Source organism: Apaloderma vittatum, unplaced genomic scaffold (assembly GCF_000703405.1).
Source record: "Apaloderma vittatum isolate BGI_N311 unplaced genomic scaffold, ASM70340v1 scaffold229, whole genome shotgun sequence".
NCBI lineage: Eukaryota > Metazoa > Chordata > Aves > Trogoniformes > Trogonidae > Apaloderma > Apaloderma vittatum.
This window is the reverse complement of record NW_009733334.1, coordinates 59,737-85,601: the sequence shown is the minus strand read 5'-3', so window position 1 is coordinate 85,601 and position 25,865 is coordinate 59,737. Positions and strand designations below refer to the sequence as shown.

General features: G+C 37.6%; 1 protein-coding gene across 1 annotated transcript in view; it reads right to left on the bottom strand.

The window, feature by feature from the left end:
• Window positions 1-25,865, bottom strand: part of CASK (calcium/calmodulin-dependent serine protein kinase (MAGUK family)) — a 96,021-nt gene that overhangs the window by 32,955 nt on the left and 37,201 nt on the right. Inside the window, exons 8-12 of the mRNA XM_009875823.1 lie at window positions 13,708-13,785; window positions 12,320-12,400; window positions 6,001-6,189; window positions 5,405-5,483; window positions 442-527 (exon numbers count right to left, since the gene is read on the bottom strand). Coding sequence (XP_009874125.1) covers window positions 442-527; window positions 5,405-5,483; window positions 6,001-6,189; window positions 12,320-12,400; window positions 13,708-13,785 — 513 coding nt within the window. The remainder of the gene's footprint in view (window positions 1-441; window positions 528-5,404; window positions 5,484-6,000; window positions 6,190-12,319; window positions 12,401-13,707; window positions 13,786-25,865) is intronic.

Below are 25,865 nucleotides of genomic sequence, written 5' to 3'. Positions count from 1 at the left end.
TCTTGCATTTCAGTACAGGAAACTCAGACATTAGAAATAACTTTCTAAAATGTAGAAGACATACACTAAAATCAACTGCCTGGAGAGTTTAGGGAACCTCTGTTATTCAAGTTTTTTTAAGAGCTGGTCAGACACACATCTGTCAAGAACAGCTAAGTGTCATTAATCTTTTCTATGGGACTAAATGGAATAAATAAAATGACACCTGGAGGTGCCTTTTACCATTCCTGGGTATAAGGTACAAAAAAGCCACTACTAAAAACCAGGGAAGAGCCTATCGAAGGCTTTAATAGCTGAACACAAGAAGACGTGGTGTTACATGCACATGTAGGTCATTAAGAATAGAAGAAAAAGGGTAAGTGACAGTGCAATTACATAAAAATTTTGCCAAATAAGACAGGCACTTTTATAATGAACGTGAGAAATATTTTAGACACTTACAAGCATTTTTTGTAGTTGCTCTACAGTTTGATTTGCCACACTGATTCCATTTATTTCTCGTATTTCATCCCCTACATGTAGCGTACCTGTGGAGTTAACAAAACACACAACCACCTCAAACATGTTTTCATAAACTGAGATAATCGTAAGGGAGTACAAATATTCATACAAAGGCATAAATATGAAACGCTGAAGTATGTTTTTTGGCTAGATTCAGAAAAGGACTTTGAAAGCTCTGTATTAGCTACCAAAGATTACGAATCTGTCGTTCAGAGTGCGGTCAATACACCAGTATGAAGTGCCCAGGCAACTAGAAAGTGCGTGGGGAAAACATCAGTTCCTTACAAGAAGAGTGCAAAAAACCACGCACTGAAAAGGAAGTTGCTTGCAGCTAGTCAGCTGAGAATGCTCAACAGAGATATTCAGGCAGTGTTTTATCAGAGAATTACTTAATGTAGTTTGGCTTCCGGACACAGACTTACTGTACACTTGACTTCAGCTTGAATGTAAATGATGGGTGTGACTGCCTACAATGTCAGATGGTGAAAAAACCATGTGGCTTAGGGAAATCATAAACCAACATGCTGACTCTGGGATGGGAATGACACATTACAACATGGCTCTAAGACACTGCACAAACTCAACGAGGAGGAAGCAGCGAATGAATGAATTATCTTCAGGATTAGAAGCAACCCAGGAGGTTGGTTTTGGATGATAATTTCTGACTTGAGTAGCTCAAGCCCACCTAGTTCTGTAGCAGTTCTCCAAAAAAACTTCCATGGTTTATTATTAGCTAGAAGGTGTTTAGTATAATGAAATAATACAACACAAGACATTTTCTTTACATCTATTTCTTTCTGCTTTTCTATATACTATATACTATATACTATATACTATATACTATATACTATATACTATATACTATACTTAAACCAATTACTGTACCTAATATAATTAATCTCACTTGGAAAACTAGCAACTGGCAAACACTTCCCAAACTAAACCACACTTACTGAAAATTACCTGAAAAAAGTAGTCAACTAGAATCCTGAAAAAATCCTTAAAATTCTTGTCCTGAACCAAAATACTAACTTTTTCCAAATATCACGTAAGTAAAATTTCCTGTTGTTATGATTGTCTTTGAAGTCTCTTCTGCAAAACAGAAGCTCACTTGGCAGTGCTACAGGACAGAGCCCAAAGTTTACAAAAACTCAATGCTCTCAAGAGTAAGTCCTTCAGCCACATTAAATGCTTCAAACAATTCTATAGGACTTGATCTGCTGATAGCAAAATTATAACAAAGGACTCATGACAATTCTTCTTCCACTCTTGAGTGAAAAAATAATCACAATAAATAGCTATTGAATGTGTGTGCAACAGTCCTGCATCTGAATTTCAAATTAATCCAGTTCAGATCTAGAATATTAACAACCAAATCCCTAGTGAAACACTTTGAAAGTTCAGTTTTGGCATTCAGGAAGGCATTAAATTCTCAACTCTTGACAAAATATAAAAGAAAATACTCGAAAAAAGAGGCTGTGTGTTGACTGTATCATGCCAAAATTAAACTGTGTTTGAAGTGAGTGTAATTGTTATTAAACAATAATACTGAATCAGAAAGAGCATATGCCCTGGAATAGTATAAAGATTATTTGGCATTATTCAAAATGCAAATTTGATTGAACTAAATATTAGAATGAGAGTCATACTCAGTAATATCCCTGTATCAAATCATTTTAATAGCGCATTTAAATAGAATCCCCTCTTCTGGAGCGTTTCCCATTTCTGGTACTCTGACAGAAGTGAATGTTGCTCTTTTCTTGCTGAGAATAAAACATTTAGCAGTAGATAGTCATTCTGTTTTAGGGGGAGGCTGCACTGTTAAATCATAGGAAAACATTTTCAGTTTGAGGGAAGAAGCTTTTATTATACGCAGAAACTTTTTACTCTTTATAAATATTCTTGCTGGAAAAGAGCGTTCCTGACATCTTTGAATAATGGGTCTTCTGTACAATTTGTAGCTCACATGATACCTATCCATCTAATTTTGTTAGCTTTTGTTCCTTTTCTACTGACAATGCAGTGTATATTTAGAACTTAAGCTATTCATGACCTATTGATGTATAACACATCTGTAATAATGAAGAATGCATGAAGTTCTGGAGTAAATGATTTCATTCTTTGTCTTTGCAAATCAGACAGAAGACAGTTTTAGAAGTGTGTGCCCTTGCTCTGTGCAGAAGTATGAGAAATCCTACCCTATAAGGAAGAAAACAGAACAAATTCTTGGAGTCCTTATTAGGAAACATGTTTTCTAGCCAAAAAAAAAAAGATCTGTAGCTTGGAAAGTGAAAGGCTGTGAATGTATAATCATATTTTCACCAAGTCATCACATATATTTCGTTAGAACTGAATACACCTTATCAGGGGTATCAATGTTATAAAAATTGATATGAGTTTTACATTAAGACTCTTTGAGAATGCAGCATAGAAAATGTACAACTGCTGTTTTTCTGGCAAAGTTAAACAGGCAGCCAGTAAGTCTTCTCTCTTCTTTGGAAATCTTTTTAAATGCCATATTGGGACCTCTTCTTAAACACATCTTAAGAATAAATTCACATTTTAGAAGGTATGCCCCAAAACCAGTCAGCAGCAAAAACTCCATGGGTTAAAATACTGAGAGCTGCCAAGAACTCAGGCTATACCCAGAACATCTGGAAACAATATTTACAGTATGAGTAGTCTAAACAGAACCCACAGGGTAACTGACCTAAGTAAAGGCACAGATACAGAGGTGAAAGCCAAGATGTAATTGAAAGCCTTAGATCTAACATACAATTAATTAACATCCTAAAAAACCACCAGACAAGTCAATGACTGAAACTGGTGTTTCATCTTCATTGAGCTGAATCCTCTAGAAGGTGCAAGAAGATAGCATCTTTACAAACCTGTCTTCCCACTTCAACTTCCCCACTTTTTGAATAAGGACAATTATAAGCAGCAGGACTAGACAGAGCTGGCACAGAGACAGGGGGCAGATTTCACCACAGCCATGATTTCGTGATTGAAAATTCTGCAGTTTGTACTTCATATTGCTAGACCTGAAATTACACAGTTCCTGTAACCCTTCCAGTTGATCTATTATCTAATCATTGCTGCTATTGCCTGGCAGTTTTCCATATAGCAAGATGAGACAGCAGAAACAACAACATAAAAAGCCCCTGAAACAAATAAAAGGCACAGATCCTGCCAATAGGATTCAGCTATATCGTGCTCAAGATCACTGTGTTCTATTTAGTAAAAATATTCTACATATAGGTATTTTGAATGAAGCAGTGAAGCTAAGAGGCATCTAGAGCACTAACAAAATTAGAAACATTTAAAAAAAAAGATGACAATACTACAGAAACACTGAAGTATAGTTCATTCTTGAACTAAATCTATGCACAGAAGAACTACCTTACACATGAAGCACATATAGAACAGGCTAAATTTCCCAAATTTTTAGAAGTAAAAGACACTGTATAATTAAAAAGAAAAGATCAGAGTTCTAATGGGCATAGTTGGGTTTTTCTACCCAGTTTTAATGTTTTAAAAGTTTTGTTACTTTCATTATAGAACAGTCACGTGAAGCAATATTCTGCAGAGGATCACTATTATCTAAGTACAGTTACAAGAAAATCTTCTTCCTGAGAATCTTAGAGCAATCTCCTTTAAAAACTCACTTTCAGAAGCCAAATTAAATTTCAATTCAGAGGGTCCTCTAAAGGAATATAAAAGTCAATATAAATTGCATCTTTGCTTATATGAAAAGTTCTATCTTTCCTGCTTCTTAACTGGCTTGACCATATCAAGGATACGAATATATCAGGGAAATGATTCTTGTACCCTTTCCCTGTTTTATGTTTTGTCTTCCTAACTACCTGTTCCAAGCTTTCTTTGAAATAGAACAGTAGGCTAGAAGGAATTTTGGTCTGAAAATCTTTGTGCTCATCAAAAGAAAAAGATGGTGAACTGGAAAAACTAAAGTAACCTTTTAAGGGTGCAATCCAAACTTGCAGTTAACGACCAATTCGGGAAGTTCATCTCTTTAAAGACAAAACCTAGCTATTTTTTTCACATGTGATCTGGACATACAAAATCAAAGAAGAAGTAGACTGGAGATGAGAAAAGATGCAAGCCTGTAGGGTTTGCTACATAGTGAAAACTGGAAATAAAAATTCCAATGCTAAGCACAAAAATATTTTTATTTCAGAAATAATTTTTATGAGCTTCAACATCAAATATACATGGAGAAATTAAAATTTTTTGTTGAACAAAGCTCCTTCATTTTTGCAGGGAAAAGTACTGTAACTGGTTTAAGGATTTTGAATTTTTTTTTTTTTTTAACAGAAGATTGTCCTAAGCCTAAATGAAACATAGTGGGCCCTCATTTCAAAACACTGGCATACATCTGAGTTCCAATACCTGAAAGTAACCTACAGGAGGGCTGGAGCAGGACTTTTTACAAGAGTGTCCAGTGACAGGACAAGCAGTAAGGGATTTAAACTGAAGGAGAACAGGTTTAAACTGGATCTTATGAAGAAATTCTTCAGTACGAGGGTGGCAAGACTCTGGAATAGATTGACCAGAGATGTTGTGGATGCCCCCTCCATGAAGATGTTCAAGGCCAGGTTGGATGAGGCCTTGAGCAACCTGGTCTAGTTGAGAAGCGTCCCTGCCCATGGCAGGGGGGATGCATTAGATGATCTCTAAGGTCCCTTCCAACCTAAGCCATTCTATGATTCTATGATCTGCAACTGGAAGGTAACAAAGGCAGTTAACAGGACACCATCCACATACAGAGGTACACTACTATGGAATAGTGGCAACTGAAATGAGGAGTATGAACTGTTATGCTGTTTATACATAATGTTCTAAATAACTGTATTTGAAGACAAAGCTATTCATGACACATGATTACCTTGCCGGTGAATCATTCCTCCATGCATAATTCTTGCCACAATGCAATGGTTCAGCTCATTCATTTTTAAAGTGATTCCCTAGAAAAACAAAATGTTTATACTCTTAAAATAAAACATTAAACAGTATGATTCTTGAGTAGTTAAGAACAGTCACTTTTCCTACAAGCTTGGAGGCAGGGTATAAATATTAAGGTTAAAATAAAACCTTTGGCACTCAAATATGAATGAGAACAGATACTATCTATAAGTGAAGATGCAATACTTTAATATACAACCATATGAGTTTCTGGTTTGTTAAAAGGTAATTTTGTATTGACAGGAAGTGTCCACCCTGGTTTAAAGCCTAACCCACTATAACTACTGCAAAGTTGTTTTTAGACAAAACCAGCTCTAGTGGTACAGCAGTAGTATGAATGTACACGTAGTATTTTAAATGAAGGACATACATGGGAGTACAAGTGTCTACAATGGGTGCCAAACTATTCCAACTATACTGGCAACCCTACTTCAAAGTGCAGAAACTGTCATTAAAGTCATTATAATACTGGTCTTCACCAGTATAGAGTAAAGAAAAATACTGAGGTTCCCTCCGTACCATTGGTTCATCTGTGTTCTTCTGGAACTGCACCAATCGGACTCGTGTTACGTTCTCCATATCCATGTCGCCGTTGGCGCTTTCTGGAGAATCTCCGTTTAAGTATGGAGAGGTGGGAGGAGGTGTAACTCTCAGCGCTTCATCACTGTAAACTTCATGTGCCACTACATCATGAGTTTGAAGTAAGGCCTAGAGGAGATTACAGCAAAAACATACAAGACTTCGATTATCTCTCATTCCTTGTGAGCATTTTTGAAGCTTTTCAGAAATTAAAGGAAATCCGAGATATTTGTGCCTCACTTTCTATATAGGAACTTCTCCCTTAAAAAGGAGTCCAATAGACTCCAACAGACTGCAAATGCATACACACTTACCTAGCCTTCAAAATCTACATGAGTAAACCTGATTTTCTACAGGAGGTACCTCAACGCGAATGATGCTGCTTCCCTCTCCCCCATCTTCTGGACACCTGCAAGGTGTCAGAATTAATCCACCTTTATTTATGCACTCAGACACAAAATTACGTAGCTATATTTCTGAGCAAATTATTCTACAATAATTACCCTAGTGAAATAGGAAGGTATTCAGATCGCATAGTATTTCATTCTAACAAAAAGAGACTGTGGACCGGTACTGACTGAAAGAATTAAATACTGTTTTTTGTTGTTTACTAGCATAATCACTTCCATATTCCAAGCTGCTATTTCCAAGGACACCAAACTGTGCGGTGCAGTCAAAACACTGGAAGGAAGGGATAAGACGTGGGCCCAGGCCAACCTCATGAAGTTCAACATGACCAAACGCAAGGTTCTGCATCTGGGTCAGGGCAATCCCAAGCACAAATACGGGCTGGGCAATGAGCAGTCTGAGAGCAGCCCTGTGGAGAAGAGCTCGATGGTGCTGGTGGATGAGATGCTCAATGTAAGCCAGCAACGTGTGCTGGTAGTTCAAAATGGAAACTCGGGCTGCATCAAAAGAAACGTGAGAGAGGTGATTCTGCCCCTCTGCTCTGCTCTGGTGAGACCTTACCTGGAGTGCTGTGTCCAGCTCTGGGACCCCCACCACAAGAAGGACAAAGAACTGTTGGAGTGGGTCCAGAGGAGGGCCACAAAGATGATCAGAAGGCTGGAGCACCTCTCCTTTGTGGACAGGCTGAGAGAGTTGGGGTTGTCCAGCCTGGAGAAGAGAAAGCTCCGGGGAGACTTTTTAGCAGCTGCCCAGTACCTGAAGGGGGTCCACAGCAAAGCTGGGGAGGGACTGTTTACAAGGGCATGCAGCAATAGGATGAGGGGCAATAGTTTTAAACTAGAGCAGGGTAGATTTAGATTAGACATTAGGAAGAAGCTCTTTACTGTGAGGGTGGTGAGACACTGGAACAAGTTGTCCAGAGAAGCTGTGGAAGCCCCCTCACTGAAGTGTTCAAAGTCAAGCTGGTCGAGGCTTTGAGCAACCTGGCCTAGTGGGAGGTGTCCCTGCTCATGGCAGAGGGGTTGGAACTAGACGATATTTAAGGTCCCTTCCAACTCAAACCATTCTGTGATTCTACGATGCTCCCCTTCCTCAAGAGCACAGACCCAGCACAAGCACATTACTGTCTACAATAGCAGATATATCAGTCACCAGCGCAGTTAGGTCATTCTATACTATAGCTAACATCTTGTGAATTTTCATTTTAATGCTCATAGCTTTGAACTTGAAAAAATCATCGACCTTGCAAGGCTTGTGATTGATCATCTAGAATTTGTTTTGGCAGAGAAATCTGATACTGTAATGTCTTACTCTTTAATTGAATTATTTAAGTGAAACTTAAACTAAAAAAGTGATTAAAAATCATCCCTAAAGACATATTTCTGAAACGGAATCCAAGGCAGAAATGGGATTTTCAAGGCCTCTACAAAATCCTAAATTTGTTCCCACGGTAGCACTTCTAAAGTGTGCCATGCTATAAAAGATAACTAATAATCAGTTTAAGTTCCCTTTCCTCAAATCAGTTTCAAACTGATTTGAATGCTGGGAATCCAGCATTATAATGATGGAACAGAATTCCCTAAATCAGCAATGCTCTGCCCATGTTCCTTCCTGTTTTTCCAGTGAAAACCCACCTACACAAGTACTATGCTAACCTGTATCTGCATTTTCTGCTTTTCAAGCTAAAACTTGCAAGAATTCCTCTGCATTAGTCTGTAGTAGTGAATCATAGAATCATAGAACAGTTTTTGGCTGGAAGAGACCTTCAAGATCATCGAGTCCAACCTTTGTCCTAGCCCCATCAACACCACTAAACCATGTCCCTCAATGCAACACCTTCACGCCTCCAGGGATGGCGACTTAACCACCTCCCTGGGCAGCCTGTTCCAACACCTGACATCCCTCACAGCAAAGAATTTCTTCCTAATACCCAACCCCAACCTCACCTGGCGCAACTTAAGGCCACTTCTCCTTGTCCTATCACTCTCCATTAGGGAGAACAGACCAACTCCCACCTCGCTACAATCTCCTTTCAGGTAATTGTAGAGAGCGATGAGATGTCTCCTCAGTCTCCTTTTCTCCAGCTGAACAGCTCCAGATCCCTGAGCTGTCTCTCCTATGACATATGCTCCAAGCAACACTTTATATTAGAGATCTGGACCATACATGTAAGATAAACCACTTCAAATCAATTCTTAATTTGTTTTCTTTAACAGAATGTAAAGTTATATGTGAATACTCCTATATTGGTTTAGGGATTTAGCTTAATTCTCATTCTAGTATCCGAAAATTGCTTGCAGTTGTCCCACGTAAGAGAAGAGCAGCCATGTACAATCATGCCTTAGCTCTTTCTGTTACAAAAAACATCCAGTCTAGGAATGTGTGTGGTCTTGGCTTTGCAGGTAAGCACTCCTTAACAGAGTAGGACACTCTCCTGTACTTCCTTCAGCAATATCTTCTCAAAGCTACTTACACAACTTCATGCACCTGCCTCTATCTGTTATGATCTCCATGCTTTAATATTACATTTCTTAGGTAATTCAGGGCCTTACATTTGTTTCACATTCAATACTTGCCTTGCTTTATTCTACATTTTTAGCAATAATACACACCTTGTAGGAAGTTAAAATCTGGTAATATGAACATCTCCAAAGGTTCTTAATTATACTAGATGACTTTTGAATGCGTTAATGAAAATTAACACAAATTCAGAAACACCACATATTAGAGCAAGCTGATTTTAAACGTTGAAAAACCTTAACATAAAGACTGTTGTTGGACTTTAAGTAAAGATACTTCTTTTCATGCATTTCTGTTAATTTTGATAATTTCTTTTTTGCCTGTCTCTATTTCCTTTGCAGAACATAATTCTGCTGAAAATAAGTTTAGTGAGAGCTTTCTACTATATCACAGGATCACTGTCTGCAAAGAACAGCATAGGAAGGCACATGATGATGGATAAAACTTCAATATGTAATTACAGTCTCCTAGTACAGAAAATGCTTCAATTGCTGCCACACACTAAACATATATAACAGAACCTTTCACAGATCAACCAGGCACATCGGAAAAACTACTCCAAGTCGTGTAATAGAATAAAAGTTCCCTGAAATTTGCACATAATATAAATGAGGTACTTGATAATTTTTTAAAGAATTCTTATTTATCTGCTGAAGGACCTTTATTGCAAAATGTTGGGCATGTACAGACTAAATTAATAATTTACTCCTGTACCCATAAGGCACACAAGGGTAAAACAAAACTAAAACAACAAAAACCTTTGAACTCTAAGATCTCAGTGCTGACAAACGTACTTAAAAACACATACTTCCATTAGCTTTGGTTCCGTAAAGGCCTATAGATAGTCTAAACCGGTAACACCATGTTTAAGAAAACAAGACAGACTGCACTCCCTTGTCTTCCAATATAAATATAAACAAGAACAGAATACTCTGTTATCATAGAGGTGTCAAAATATATGATCCTGCTTATTACACCTTATTGCTTCAGTCTCTGTATGTCAGAGCTCAGCAACTTACTAACCATAGTACTGCTCTGTAGAACATTTGGAAAACACACTGAGTCAAGGCTGACAGTGCTTTATACAATTATTTCCTTTCATAATAGTATCTTCTTTAAAGGTTTTGTCTCTGAAGGAAAATCTGGCAGAATGCGACACATACAAGAATGACTTGGTAAGGTCTGCAACCTTATAAAAGGTGTATGTGGGAGCAGAAGTGGGAATGATGGGTGAAGATGGGATTGCCTCTGACATCTGGAGACTTTTTGGCATCTGCACCCTAAAGGTAGTTTCCACAGCAACATACGCTGATTCAACTGCTGCTTTACGTGTTTGTGCTATTCCTTCCTAATCCACACTGTGTATTTCTGTCCCCTTGCTCATTCTGCCTCTGGTAGTATTCCATTTGTCCTTAATTTTTTTTGCTAAATGGATTGTTGTTTTGTTGGAGCAATTTTCAACTAGTTTAGCACAGTGCAATACCGAAGTGCAGCGTCAGACGAATGTCAGATCAACTGCAAGGGAGAGGATGAAACATGGGGAGAAGAGCTGGGACCCCATTAACTAGCAATTTAGCGTAGTATGCCATAGACCAACTTACTGAAATTACTCCTCATCAGAAATACTCGTTACGGAGTTGCAACTTATCCCTTATAAAAATATACCTCTTACAGAATTGCAGCAAAAGAATTCTGACAGATAGTTTTACATTTATGAGGATATCAGGTGGAAACAGAGATACCTATAAAAGATGATTTTTAATTCACCTTCCTTGGTGCTTGATTTGATATATGAAATACTCTGAAAATAACTTAACTTTTAAAATGTTCCATCTCCACAGTGCCTGACGTTTTTGCAGTACTGTATGGTAATTCCACAAAAAAATGGAAATCGAGTGAACCCGTCAGATTCCAAATAAAGAAGTTGAGTGCCAGAAAGTATTGTGCCGTGGTTTTTATTTTTTCCCCAAATCTGTTTTAAAATATGGCTGAGTACCATTTCATTTTGGTTTATATTCTTTTTCAAGGAAGTATTCCTTTTAAATGTTGAACTTGATTCATTAGAGACTTCAGCACAGGTATCATCTCCAAACACTGACATATCAGTTTGTTGCTGAGTACAACATAAAAAGCCAATGTCTGCATCAGCAATTAGTGCAATGATATAGGAATGAATCGACATGAAAAACAACTGGGTTAGTGAGGACCTGAACACACTGCAGGAGTTTTTACTTCTGAGCAGCTTCCATCCTGCCCTGTGGACTGAATGCCCATCGGCTGCTGGATTACACTGGCTTCTGGCCTACATCTTCGAGTTTAATTTTATTTGAAAGGAGTCTAGTTTGCATGTTCTGAGAACTTACATGATACAAACCAAAGCATTGCAAGGGGACAACGCACTTCAAAAATACACACCTGTTCTGATTCCAAGTACTAAAATAAATGCACCCAAAGCTACAGTGGCCATCAAAAGAACACACTGGGACAAGCAGCTATCCAAATTTCATCTTATACCTGAATATGAGGTTGTTTTCAGCTTTTCCTGGAAATTAGGTTTATCCTTCAGACTTACAGTAATTCATCTTTCAGGTGAGCAAATTCCACAAAGCCCCCTGCATATAATTCTTGTGTTAGGGAAAGTCAAATTCATGATTTTAAACTGACAATAGTGTACAGCAGATTTAAGCAAACACTTACTTCTGAATTAATGAGCTTCATCCCTGGCATAAACAAAAGAAATCATTTAAGTAGTTTCAAAGGTTTGGACTGCAGTAATTTGAACCAAGTTATTAAGCGATCATATTCCAGCACTTAGGACAATTATTGCCTACAAATCAGGTTTGTGAAAACACAGTAGGAGTTGATATGATACAAAAACTCACTAGACTGTACAAGATACTGATTTATTGTAAAATAATGTGCAATAAACACCTATTTTGCAATTAATTCTCACATCTTTATCCTAAAAAGACCTTGGGAAAAAGAAAAAGGAGGATCCTAGCTCTATGTATGGGCATCCAAAAGGATTCATTCTTCTTTCTGTGTGCAACACAGCTCCCCCCAAAAGACAGCGAAACTGCTCCATAATTAGATTACTCCAAACTGCTGACAGTTTTCAGCACAGTAATGGGGACAAGTAGAGTAGTAAATAGTAACTATTTTTCCAGACCAGCAGATTAGAAATATTTATTAATAGGTATATATTGTAGGCAATTGTACTGTATAGTATGCAGTTTTAACACTTGTAGATTTTAGGGAAAACTTGCTGAACTTTTCTTATATAAAGAATATTAATACAAAAACAAACCCAAGAAGAGTAACATTTGCTTACCATGAAATGAGGTTGTGTTAAAATACGCTTTAGTTCCTTTGCATCATTGTTCTCTGGGTAACATGAAATTTCTTCCAATACCTGCAAAATAAGCAAGAGAAGTGTCCATAGTGACTTTCTTTCAAATCAAGCTATTAATCAAACAAATGAAAACTCTCATTGGTCAGTCAGAATATCTCCAAATGATTATACAAAATAATATTTTTGACAGGAAAGAGTTTAGGAGAATGTGCCCTCCCCCAAGAGAGTAAAAAACCTCGATTTTCTTTCTAAGAGAGATTAAAGCAGAAATTTGAAGGAAACAATTGTTCCTTTTTTCAACTGACAGCATTCTTCCAACACCTAAATATATGGAGAAAGAAATGAAGCACTAACAGGTAACACACATCCCTACTAAAACCAATTGCTATTTTCATACATGGTCTCAATTTTCTAAAACATTCAGTTTAAAAGTAGGATTAAAAATACTCATAAAACCTTCCCTCCACAAATTAAATTGTTAAAGACATCAAGTGTAGGTGATCCATCTGCTACCCCACTTCAAGCTCCAGATTTTATACAATCTGAGCCATAGTTCAGCTTAGCATTGGGGGAAGGAGGAAGAGGAGGAGAGGAGATAAACTTTAAAACATTTGCCTGCAATCTGATACTTTATTTTCACATGTGACTACTTGGACAATGAAAGCAGAGTATTTTGCTTCTGGAAGCACCTCCCAGGATTAACTGCCACAAAATTTTGCAGAATAGGACTTCAGGGTATCTAACAGTGTGACTTTAGTTATTACAGTGTTTTAAAGTCTTCCTGTTATTTCCATTTTAATAGCACTATAAACAGTGTTTTCCTATGACACTACCCCCCTACTACTTTTACTGATAATATGTAAATCAATTTTTTTTTAGTACTTACAATAAATAAAAAAGTAAAATATTGTTTGTCAGCTATAAGAATTAAGAACATTTTTGGTCTTAATGGGTTACCTCCACTGCATTTCTAAGTCTGCTCTTCTTAGAACTACCTATGATAAACTTGGTTTTTCAATCTAAAAAGCTGACATGCAGAAACATATTTTTGTATTTTTGGTTCTAGGTCATATAAACATCATACTTCTACTGAAGATAAATAAACTGAACACAAAAGATACAGCATTACCCAACAGGAGTATTCCTTTTAATAGGACTATTGCTGCAGCAAAGTTTAAACGGTGGAACTGATATATAATCATTAGAGGGAATTCTGCAAGTTTATGTAACTTCTTATGTAAGTTAAGTAAGCAACAGTAGAATTCCAGAAATAATTTCAATTACGAGACAAAATACCTATCAGTATCTTAATGAAGAAAAAAAGTTCTAATTTAAATACAATAAAAGTTTCAAAGTAAAGTCATTACCTCTTTGGCTCTCTGTACAGCATCACTTGGAGGATTCCTGATTTGTGGTGAAGATTTTGTGTTTATTTTGTCATAAAGCTGAAATAACAAGAAAAGAAACTACTGAAATCATATGCTACTTTACATAAAGTAACGATGAGCACTAACAATAGTCTGCTTATATTACCATGATTATGATGACAAACTGCAAGTCCCACAGATGTTTTGTATACAAGATGTAGCAGTGTAGGGTTTTGGCTTTTCATTTTTAAACATTTCCTGATTTGAACAGTGCCATAGATTCAGAGTTCATAGGATGACATGGGAAAGTTCAAGAGGTTAAGGGATTCTGCAAACCTCCCATGCTTTTTCCACAGATTTACAGAAACCATATTCTTCTGCTAGTAGTGGTCCTGTGAATCTTGAAAAAATGCCGTAAATCATACAGACTCCTATAAACCAAAACTAATCTGCATATCTCACTGTTCTCAAAAAATCAAATCACCAAACATTCTGAACAGCAATTTAAATAAACCTCAGAATATGGGAAAATGCTCTTGAAGATAGAATGCTACAAAAGCCGAAGTCTCTGGAGAATAGAAAACCAAACCTTTCCAAGAAAGGCTACTGACAAAAAAGAGCAGCCTTATTTTACTAGGATCTTCTACTGGACAGAAGAATGCCAATGCATAGAAACAGGAAATTGTAAACCTTCCAAGTCAATAATTTTTTCAGTAAAATCCCCCTTTTCCCTATTTTTTTTTTCAAATTAGAGATGTGTCTTTCATACAAACCTAACACACAGTACATGTTTTAAGGGAATAAACGTATACTTAAGAACGAACAGGCACTGTAATAAGTACTATTTTCAAATAAAAAACTTCTGGCTTACTTTTCAAACAACATAAAGATAGTCACGCCTGTATTATTTTCCTATTTATGTTAGACAACTTCTTTGAAATATAAGACAGAAAAAAAAGACAGAAATAACTATTTTTAAAATATTAGAGAATTTCTTAGCACAGTGCGGGTAGTTAAACACAGCAACAAGTTGCCCAGGGAAGTTGTGGAATATCTCAACTTTGGAAATACACAAAATTCAACTGAAAATCACAACAATGAATGTAAACTAACATTTGAAATACACAAGGGACTCTAACACCTTCAGCACCTTTACCTACACTGGAAAGACTGAGTCGAGGCGAGCCCCCCATCGAGGCCGCTCAGCAAGGAGTTCTTAGGAGGTTCCTCTGAGAAGCTCACAGCTCTGTTGTTTGGCTGAGGAGGGCCTCAGGTGTTTGAGAAAAGAAGGCACAGAAGTGCCTTCTGAAACTGAAATACCATTCAGTTTTAAAAGAGATATAACCTACAATAAATACAATCTGCCAAAATATCACTATATTCAAGAGTTAAGCAGCCTTGACCACTTGAAGCTTTTAAAATAACAGTTTTCTGCTAGCTTATAGTTCAGGAGATAACTTTAGTTGCATACACAATTACTTGGTTTTAACTTTTCTTCAATAAGTAAAAAAAATCTAACCAAACTCCAGCAACTCTGAATACTCTGAAACTTCAGTTAAATAGGAGCTACTGAACTGCTAGAACATAAACCCTCATGATCTTTCAACAAAAATACACATTTTGTGAGGATTCAGTTATAATTCAGACAGATAACAGAGTTGACAACCTCAAATATTAATTAAATCCCTGAACTGAAATATCTAAAAACAGTCACTAAAACATGTCCTTATATATTTGACTTCTGCTTTCTGAACAACATAACCATATGGGGGACAGTGATATTGGAGGACTGTTTTTCATCACTTTTAGGTTTTTTTACCACCTAGAAATTCTCAAGTGGAGATGCTGCTCCCCTTGCACAGCAACAAACAGGCTCGTTGCTCTGCTACTTTCACAGCTCCCTGTCACGGTACTCCATTTACCCAACAGGCTTCATGGGCAACAAGTCCGAAAGAAATCCATAACCTACTAAATGAAATAATATTCACCGGCAAGAATATCAAAGAAGCACTAAAATTAAAGAGTCAACTAGATAACTGACAGACCACTCCATTCTTTCTTCTGCCAGTTCTGTTTCACATCTTTTCCATGCAAAATATTAGAGCCTTCCCACGTGTGCCTCTTTCCTTGGGTTTCTATGCCCTCAGGGAAACCTATCCCTGAAGTTAACACTTCCTACTGGAAAACAGAGAGCAACAAGGTCATAGTCAGCAGAGGCTTTATCTTCAACTTTGTTTAAAGACAGTATGTTCTTTTAAATCCTTTTAAATTGAGTGATCGCGAGTGTTTCGGCCCTTTTTCTTTTTTTCCTTTTTTCTCCTTCTTTGTCCTGTTTCTGCAGTGGCCGGTGTCCAGGGCGGACTCCATCCGACCTCCTGCTTTTGATCCAGATCCTGAGTTCCTGAATCCAGCTCCCTGTATCTAGCTCCCCGCCACTGCTGAGTGGGTTTGATATAGTTGTATAGATAGCAGCCCGATATCAAACCCAACTCCCTCCCCTGATATCAATCCCCACTGGTGCTGCAGAGCAGGAGGCACTGGGGCAGACCCAGGCTCAGCGGCAGTGGGAGCTGGATACAGGGAGCTGGATTCGGGAACTCAGGATCCAGATCAAAAGCAGGAGATCAGATGGAGTCCTCCCTGGACACCAGCCATTCCATAAAAAGGGACGAAACTCTCGTGATCACTCAATTTATACTAAATATGACATATACGGAATAGAATATTCTCATTGGTCACCTGTCCTGTCTATTACCCCCACCGAGGTGCAACCTTTTACTTCCTTGTGACCCCTCTTACTACCCGGCACCCCCAGCGTGGCACACAAGAGCCAGCAGTGGCCTTGGTCACTACAGGAATCAGTATCAGCAAGAGCCTTTCTGCATCTCAGTCCCAGGCAGTAACTGTAAACATCAGGTGTTATCACTGCCAGTAGCACACACTGTCTGCAAAAACATGCTGCCAACTTCAGAACGTGCAGCCTTTTAGAAGAGACTAAACTGAAAGTAAAAATCACTAAACAGGACTGGGTTTTTAGCTAAACCCAGGACAACAAGTTAGAGCCCTTCACAGTTTCAAACGTTTTTTTTTTCTGTGTGATACACTTATTGTAGGAGTATGATCAACCTTTGTATTCAAGATCCTTACAGTGAAATGCTGTGCAATTAAATGGCAAACAAATCTACTTCAACAGAAGGTTTCAGGAAGTAGTTTATCGGCTAAAATGAAGATTCCCTGACACAGTGTCACGGGTTTCAGTCTGGTAGGGATTTCTGATAGCAGGGGGAGGGCTGTGGGGGATGACTCAAAACTTCCAGAGCTTCCTCCAGCCCCAGGCAGAAAAGTGAGACCCATCTCTGGCCAAGGTCAGGCTAATCTGTGATCAATATGTTTCAGAGGGAAAACGTGTTGGGCCAGGCTCTTTGTGTCTGTGTTCCTGTGTCCTGTCTTTTGTGATGGGGAGCTGTTTGTTTGGAGGAGGGCGAGGTGAGAGGAAAGCAAAACACACTGTTGGTGAGGAAGCAACTGGGGAAAGGCACTGGAGCAGAGCACTTCTCCGGTGTCCTGTGCTGAGCGAGATAGCAGGGAGATGCCTGCCTGCCAGCTGAGGGGATCTATTGCAGCGAAAATGTCCAAGACCCAGCAGCACATGGGGAGCCCCATGCCAGCGGAGAGAGACCACACAGGAGCAGAAAACGTGCCCAAAATGACCCACGACCCCGAGGTTGATCCCACGCTGGTGGGAAAAACTCATCTGGAGGGATAGGGTTGCCTCCCCTGAGATGGACACCATGTGGCATCAGGGGAAGTCTGCGAGTCTGAGGAGGAGAAGAGACTGCCATGGACAATGAGTAATGGACAGACGACACCCCCATCCCCTGCGCGCCTCAAATACCTCCTGGGGGAGGAGGTAGTCGAGAAGAAGGGAGGAAGGGGCGGGGGAATGTATTTAAGATTAGGTTGTATTTATTTATGTATTTTTCTCTCATTATCCTGCTCTGATCTTTGATAACTGATGGTGGCAAATTAAATTTGTTTTCTCCCGAAGTGTCCTCTGTTTTTTGCCCTGTGACCGTATGTGGTGAATGAACCCTCCCTGTCCTAATCTCAATCCTTGAGCCTTTTTGTTGAATATTCACTCTCCCTATTCCCTGTTGGGGAGGGGAGTGAACAAGTGGCCACATGGTTCTTTGTTGCTGGCTGGGGCAGTGGGATCAAACCACGACACACAGTATTTATCGAACAGGACACTCTGAAGCAGTATATTAATTAATTCTGTCTGAATAGACAAATGTTTGCTTCTGTTGTGCCACAGAACTGGCGCTACCTCAGGCACTCAGACTTCCAGTAACCCTGACAAAGGTAACACGAGTTTAAAATACTTGATTTTTTTTTACATATTCACATTTATGCAACACATAAATTGTCTTTTATGTAACAAAAAAACCCTTATTATAGCAAGAAGAAGCCCAAATTTCACTTTACTTGTGATTAAGTGATAGAACTAAACCACATATATTTTCTTCTTTTAATTTTGAGAGGAACTTTTATCTCCAAAATGTAGGTCAACTGTAATTTGTTTTAAAAAGTCATCGGTATTCTTACATACTTATAATGCATTACTTGTAGAACTGAGTTACACTTGCTGCCACCTGTGTCAGAAATGAATGTAAAACCAGACTTGCTCATGTCTTTGCCTACAACAATAGGTAAGAAAAAAATAACACCAGGTAAACACAATTATCGCTATGGAATTTCAACTTTTAGTTCAAGCTGCTTCCTTTTTTGGGGACCACTCCACATTTAGACGTCTTCACTTGTTTTATTTTAAATCAAGAACTTAACCTTTGGGACGAAGAAAAAAGGAGAGGAAACCAAACCACTCTGGGCAAAACAGTTTTCTCTGTGTATGATTAGTTTAATTCCCACTGCCCATGATTGACAAGCAATTGTTTTCTAGAGAGTAATAATGACAAATTTCAATGTATTGCATACATAAAATCTGAAATTCTGACCATAAAAGCTGACACATCAATGAAGATAAGTGCTAACTGGAAAATGTTTAATATGTGCTAGCAGGTTGTTAATGATGCCATTTCTGATACATGCAGAAGATACTACACGATTCTTGTGGTGAACGACTTACTCCTGGAAAAGGAGGAACTATATTAACTAATCTACTTCAATAGCTGCTAGAATAAAATTCCTTGATCCTTCAGTTTCTTACACACGACAACACACACTGCCTGTCAGGTGCGGTCCTACTGAGCTGCCAGAACAGCATCTTAGTAATGCACAAACAATCAAGGTTCCTTCTACCAAGGAGGAATATAAATTACAGAACAGAGGATGACAGGTATGGTACCTGCTTTATTAAGATCAAACCCTGAAATGATCATAGGCTTCCTTTCAGAGGGAAAACACATCCTGCTGCAATCCCTAAGAAGTCTACAGCCAAAGGACTGTGTACACATTGCCTTTGTAGTAACCCAAGGGGTAAAAAGGAACTCAAGACAGAAATTCTCCTCATTGCCTTCGCAGGGTCTGTCTATTGGTAGCAATTTGGTTACATGACAGTTGGAAGGAAAGCATACAGCCCTTTGTCAGCGCTGGCAATAGGCAAAGATACCTAGGGGCGTTACATATATTATTGCCTACTATTTATCATCTAAATCTTGCGTTGAGACATTTTGCATGCTTAGAAGCATCAGGGGAACTAGAAGGTTAAGGTATAGAGCACTGAAAAGGTTTTCTGTTTTGTTATGTAGCTAAATGTTGGGATATCTGTTGCATCTAACCTTTGGATCAAAATTTTAAAAAGCACCCAAGTTTAAATTCCCTCAGTAGGTTACAATCCTGTAGTGAAACCGTAGGCAGCCATGAACTGTGGGGAAATCATACAAAGTTCAATCTGAACAAGATCTGTGCAGCTCCATACAATAAATCCAATGTGTTAACACATGTAGGTATAATAATTTTTTAAATGTAGTTCTTACAGTGTTAGTTTGGACAAGCAGCAAGTTTAGCTTTTAAAATAATAATGGAAATATTTGTATTTATGCATATTACATGGCCCATTGCTACATTTTTTTTTAAAGTGTTTGCAGAATATTAAATACTTTTACAGTTTGTGCTAAACAAATCTTCAATCAAATTTTATTTTTTAAACTGATACAGTTAAAAGGAGATTCAAAACCACATCTATGCTTATACTGGTTCAGATCGCATGGTCAAGTGTCAAGATGTTCAGTAACAGCTGAGTAGTATGCTTTATTTCTTTGCAATATGCTTTTTACCTTTGACATACATGAGCTACGAGCAAAGTTTAACTCTATTGCAGAATGTATTCCTTTTTAGCAGAAATCACCATGTGCCATGTAAATTCAAAGTCTTCACACTTCATAGGTAAAAGAGATGAGAAATGGACTAGATTTTTAAAAAATAAACTACAGGACGTATGCATTTTTTTCCCCCACAACCATCCTGTTAAAATGTGTCTCTTGATTTGCTTCATTATTTACTAAGAAGTTTTTGTGGTTTTCTTTTTTTTAATTGTCACAGAAATACTGATAATAAACAGTTATGCTACTCCTCGAAACCACACAAAACATTATTTCATTACAAATGAGGAGTCTAACGCAATAATTTGTCTCATATATTTAAGAAAAACACATACTAATATTCATCATAAAAAAATCTACTGACTTTAGAAGCTGCAGTTCTCAACAAGTGATAGCAGATGTTAAAGGATATGCCAGAGAGTACAAAGGTCGCCAAAGAGAAAGAGGTTGTAATTTAGCAAAATTCTAGATATGCAATACATGTAGGTAAACATATGTTCTCTCAAATTGTAAAGTGTGGTAAGCAAAGCCTGGGATTGAATAATCTTAAATACATGCTACACTCCAAAATCATATTGACAGAACAAAAATTATTTAGATTTAAGTAGACTGCTTTCCTACCTCCTAAACGAAGGTGAGAACTCTTCAAATTCTGCTGCCATGAGCTGACTGCAGATATCCAGAACCCTTCAGTTCTCCACTACACACTACAAGACATCTTCAGTACACCATCTAATCTTTTTCTCTTTCAGGAACTCCCTGCCACAAGTCCCTCCAGCCATTTTTTTGGGGAGTCTCAACTCCATTCCTATATCATAAACCTTATTTTTCTCTGATCACCCCCTAAAACTTTTAAACTTCTTTTGGAAAGACAAAAGAAGTAAAACTAGGATGAGATAAAGGTACTGCTTTGCACACTGCAGTACCAAGAAAACTAGCACACCAGTTGGAAAATAGACACTGTGAAATTCAATGGTCTCAATAAAAAACCACACCCTCTCTCATTCTGGAATGTACCAGTAGTATTGTGAAAGACAAGAGCTTTGATCATTATTTCACAAGGTACTTTAACTTACTTTAATTTCAAAGACACAAAAATCTCACTATGTCAATAACACAGACTTTTTTTTTTTTTTGCTGCATCAGGTAACTTGTTGAAGCTCACCTTAACAAAAACAAGGCAAACTATCTTTTAAAGATGACACCAAGCAGCTGATAGTACTAAGCATAGAAGACATTGAGGTGCGGAAGCATGTCCAAAAAAGAACAATGAAGCTGGTGAAGGGGCTCAAGAATAAGTCTTATAAGAAGTGTCTTCAGGGAACTGGGGTTGTTTAGTCTGGAGAAAAGGAGGCTGGGGGGGAAACTTCATCACTCTCTACAACTACCTGAAAGGAGGTTGTAGTGAGGTGGGGATCAGTCTCTTCTCCCAAGTAACAAGCAGTAGGACAAGAAGAAATGGCTTCAAGTCGCACCAGGGGAGCTTTAGATTGGATATTAGAAAATTCTGTACCAGAAGGGCTGTCATGCATTGGAACAGGCTGCCAGGGAAGTGGTCAAGTCACCATCCCTGAAAGTATTTAGAAGATGTGTAAACGTGGTGCTTAGGAAAATGGTTTAGTGGTGGACCTGGTAGTGCTAAGTTAATGACTGGACTTGATCTTAAAAAGTAATTTCCAACCTAAATGATTCTATGATTCTGTAAGCATCAGGGAAAACTAATCCCTCACCACAGGAAGGGCTATAAAAAGACTTATGTTAGCAACACCTTAATACACTCCATAGAATAATCTTTGCCTCTGTCTTGTCCTGCCACTTCCAATATGGACTAATAAGCTATAGCAGGAACTACAGACTCAGGTTAAACCTAAGTAGGCTTCATTGCCAATTCTGTCAACTGAATTAACTGATCGGGGTTAGACCACCATCTCGAAAAAAAAGATGCTAATCATCATGAACCTCATTCTGGGGGAATACAGAATCCATATAAAACTAGTTAGATCCACAGTCAGTACAGAGGTTGGCAATGAACACAGCTTCTCAATGGCTTTGCAACACTGAGCGTATCTTGCACCAGGAGGTGCTATAGTTATTACAATCATTTTTGTTTCTTCCTATCTGTGTATATTTTTTTTAATGATATATTGAGAATTAAAATATACTGCAATGAGCTCATTAGTACAAAGAACATGTGTACCAGTCAACTACTTGAATAACTGGAACTAGGAGGCTGTGAGGTCTGACTGACTTCAAAGATGAAAGCATAACTTACTGGGCTGTTACTATATCGCCTTTGGGTATTTTAATGTAAACTAAGTGTAGACTGAAATGCCATTCTGAAGAATACATCAGCAAAGCAGAAATATTACTCAAGATCTGTGGACTGTATCCACGGTGCTGTAGCATGTCTTTTTTTTTTTAATTTCTCAGAGTAAGTCCCAAGGTCCTGGAGAAATAATAAATCTGAGAATCTGGTTTTATAAGAAGATAAAACAAATAGGTAGCCCTTATGGTTAAAAAGGAACTGAAACCAACTTGAACTACACTCACCATAAAAAGAAGTGAAGAAAATATAGAAAGTCAAAGATGAAAATGATATTCTGTACCTCAAAACAATATCGCTAAAATTAATGAAATGTTCTGCAATTGCCAGCAATGTAATTCTAGTATTCTTAGATCAGGGCCAGTAACATAAAAATACACTGTAGTCAAGGGAATTTTTAATGCCACATACTAAAAAACCAAGTCTATGGATTTATGCTTTGGAGTAAGATATGTTGGTGCAGACGGACAGACACACACACACTTGCACAGACACAAAGACACATCACTGACACAAGGAAGATGACATTAAGCCAAGAGGAATGGGCTAAATAGTACAATTCTCATTTAAAGTATATACAAGATTAAGCTGAATTTCATTTGATGTTTCATCACATCAGTATAACGTTTGCACGTATGCAGAAGTGACAGAACATTAGTTAGAAAGAAAACAGGTTAAGCGCATCAAAGTAACTATCAGTGCCATGCAATCCGACCTGGAATTTTGCATTGTTGAAAAGTGGTGGATACACAAATTTCTTAAAAATAAATCTTAATCAATACAAAAGTTACCGTTAGCTCTTATTTGTATGAGTCTTGTGTTCAAGATACCCAGTCACATATCGGTACTATGTAAGATATTATAAAAACATGGAACAAAAATGGTTTCTTGTCAGAAGACTAAATGTAAGACAAATTCTCTCTATAAATTTGTAAGCCAGAGAAACAGGAAGAACAAGAAGACAATGAGATGATGCTGACTAGCTCAGTGATCTACATATCCCAGGAACACAGAAAATGAAATGCAAAGACAGGAAGGAAGCTGAAAATGTAAGATATTTTAGAGAACGATTATGAGGCAATGCAAAAGAATTTCTGGAATAGTCTCTGCTTTTACTGTTCTTTCAGGCCTGGCATTCTGGAGAAGTTACCTTTTAGAGAGAAAGTATGCTGCACTGGTGATGATCATCTGGCCCACCTGCTGAAGGAATTCTTCAAACAGTTCTCCCTAAGGCTTGGTCATTGTTCCTTCTACACTACTTGGGAAAGGACTTTCCTTTGCACTGTGAGAGACAGTCCCTCCCACTCCCTGGGGCTGAGCATGCTGCCTCTGCTGGACTGGGATAAATGCCAGATCTGATTCCCCAAATAGCAAGGTGCTTTCCTGCCAACATAGTTTCTTTTTTTTTTTTTTTTAAAATAAATATTTTCCATTTGCTTTTGTCTTACAAACTTATCAATTAACTGATAATTAAAATTAGGAAAACTAAGTGTTTTAAAAATGAGAAGAGATTATTTCACCTAAGCATAACACATTCTGAGGGGGAGTTTAGCAAGGTTTCTAGCACAGATATACTTTCTGGTCTGTTGTTGCAAAAGAAATGCATTCATGTTTCACCAAAACATGTTCAACTTGCTAGTTTTAAAATAGTCACTGTTCAAGAGGGTAAGGACCAGCATCGATCCAAAAAAACTTGAGCCACGCTATGTGATTAACACAGAAAGCCATTGTTATTCAAATCAAAACATAGAAAAAATAGATGATTCAAAAAATATGTAAGCTTTTTATCCACAGCTGCTGGTTGAAGAATGAAAGTACCTTGAAAACAGAAATCAGAATGTCTTGCTTTGTTTTTTTTCCAAAATATATAATAAAATTGTTAGATTAATACACTGTGCTCAGAAAAGAGCAAATCAGGGATAAATGTATCAAGACTTTAAAACACTAAACTATATGTTTATATATGGACTATAGTATCAGCCATGTTTGGACACTGCCGAATAACTGTTACTTTTACAAAAGACATTCAAATTTACCGTGCCAACATCCAGCATCGAGAGGGTAAACAGAACAAGCCAAAACAAATCCAGTAAAAAGCTTTAGCCAACCATGTAAGAGGCTAAGCTGAGGTCCCAACAGCATTCATTCTAGCAAACAAGAAAATATGTTGCCTTAAAAGTCTGGACTTCAGGACCAGATCTGTTTGGATGACTGAGTTCAAAAGAAATACTAAGAGAACTCTAAAGTGTGCCTGGATGCATGTTGCTTTGAAACATCAGCAGAGGAGAGATTCTCTCAAAAAATCAGTATATCTTAAATATATGCACTGTGAATATAAATTAAACTCTAAAGGAAAGAAGTGGTTACACATATAGAGATGATATATATAGCTACTCCAAAATTTGTTTAATCTCATTTAAAACCATATGTATGTAATGTTATGCCAGCAAAAGCTAAAATTAACTTTCTTAAAAGTTCATAACAATGAGTTCATATCAATTGCAGATATACTTGCAGAAATAACAACACTTACCTTAACTACTCCATCTATGAAAATAATGTAAGAAACTTCTTAAATTAACAGCCAAAAGATATCAGCCTAGAGAACGACTCGGGACAGACAGACACAGACAAAGCCAGTAGCATAGAGAGGCCCCAGCCACACAAAAGCTGATATTGTTCTCCTGCTGAGCAAAAATCTCACTTGTAAATCAAACGACATCTGCATTCAGAATCACCCACAGAAAGCTCCCTGGAGAGGGGACCAAGCTGCTTGACTCAACAGGAGAATGATCTCTCTTGCCTCCTTCAATATAGGCAGCACTATAAAATAGCACCTTCCGGTTTTACTTTTTAGCAATCCTTGCTTCCTTTGACGCACCGATAGAGATGAAACAATGTGTAAAGATCTTCCCCATTAGGCACAGCCTTGAAGCCCAGTAAACTTTTCAAAACAAATAATCACTAACATAAAATCTTTTGTCATGATATAGAAAATGGCCGAGCACTGATGTCTCTAAAATTAGTAATCTTTTCACATTTATTTCTAACTTCTTTATCAGTATCGCTGACACAAGACAGCAATGCCGCCCAGGATCTTGTTCATGAAAGTCGATTAAAAAAGAAATCTTAACTCAAGCATTTGATAAGGCTTCGAAAAATCTAGTGGTAATAAAAAGTTGTTTCACTATTTAAATTTAACTCTGTTTTTTTGTAAAGCTATTTATTTTCTTTATTTCATGTTATTGCATTCTTTATGATCTAAAATGGATACCAGAATGAAACAATCTGTAAAGCTTTATATAGGCCTAAACCCAGACAGTTCTGTCTCACGAAGCAATGTCTTACAGCATTCACCAAGATTCTGATCATCACATTGCTAACTGAAGTAAGAAAAAAAATTTATTCAACCCAAAGTTACTCTTTTACTCTACAAGAAAGATCAATTATTAAAAAACACATTTTTTTTAGGTAAAGAATATTTCTAAATGGTT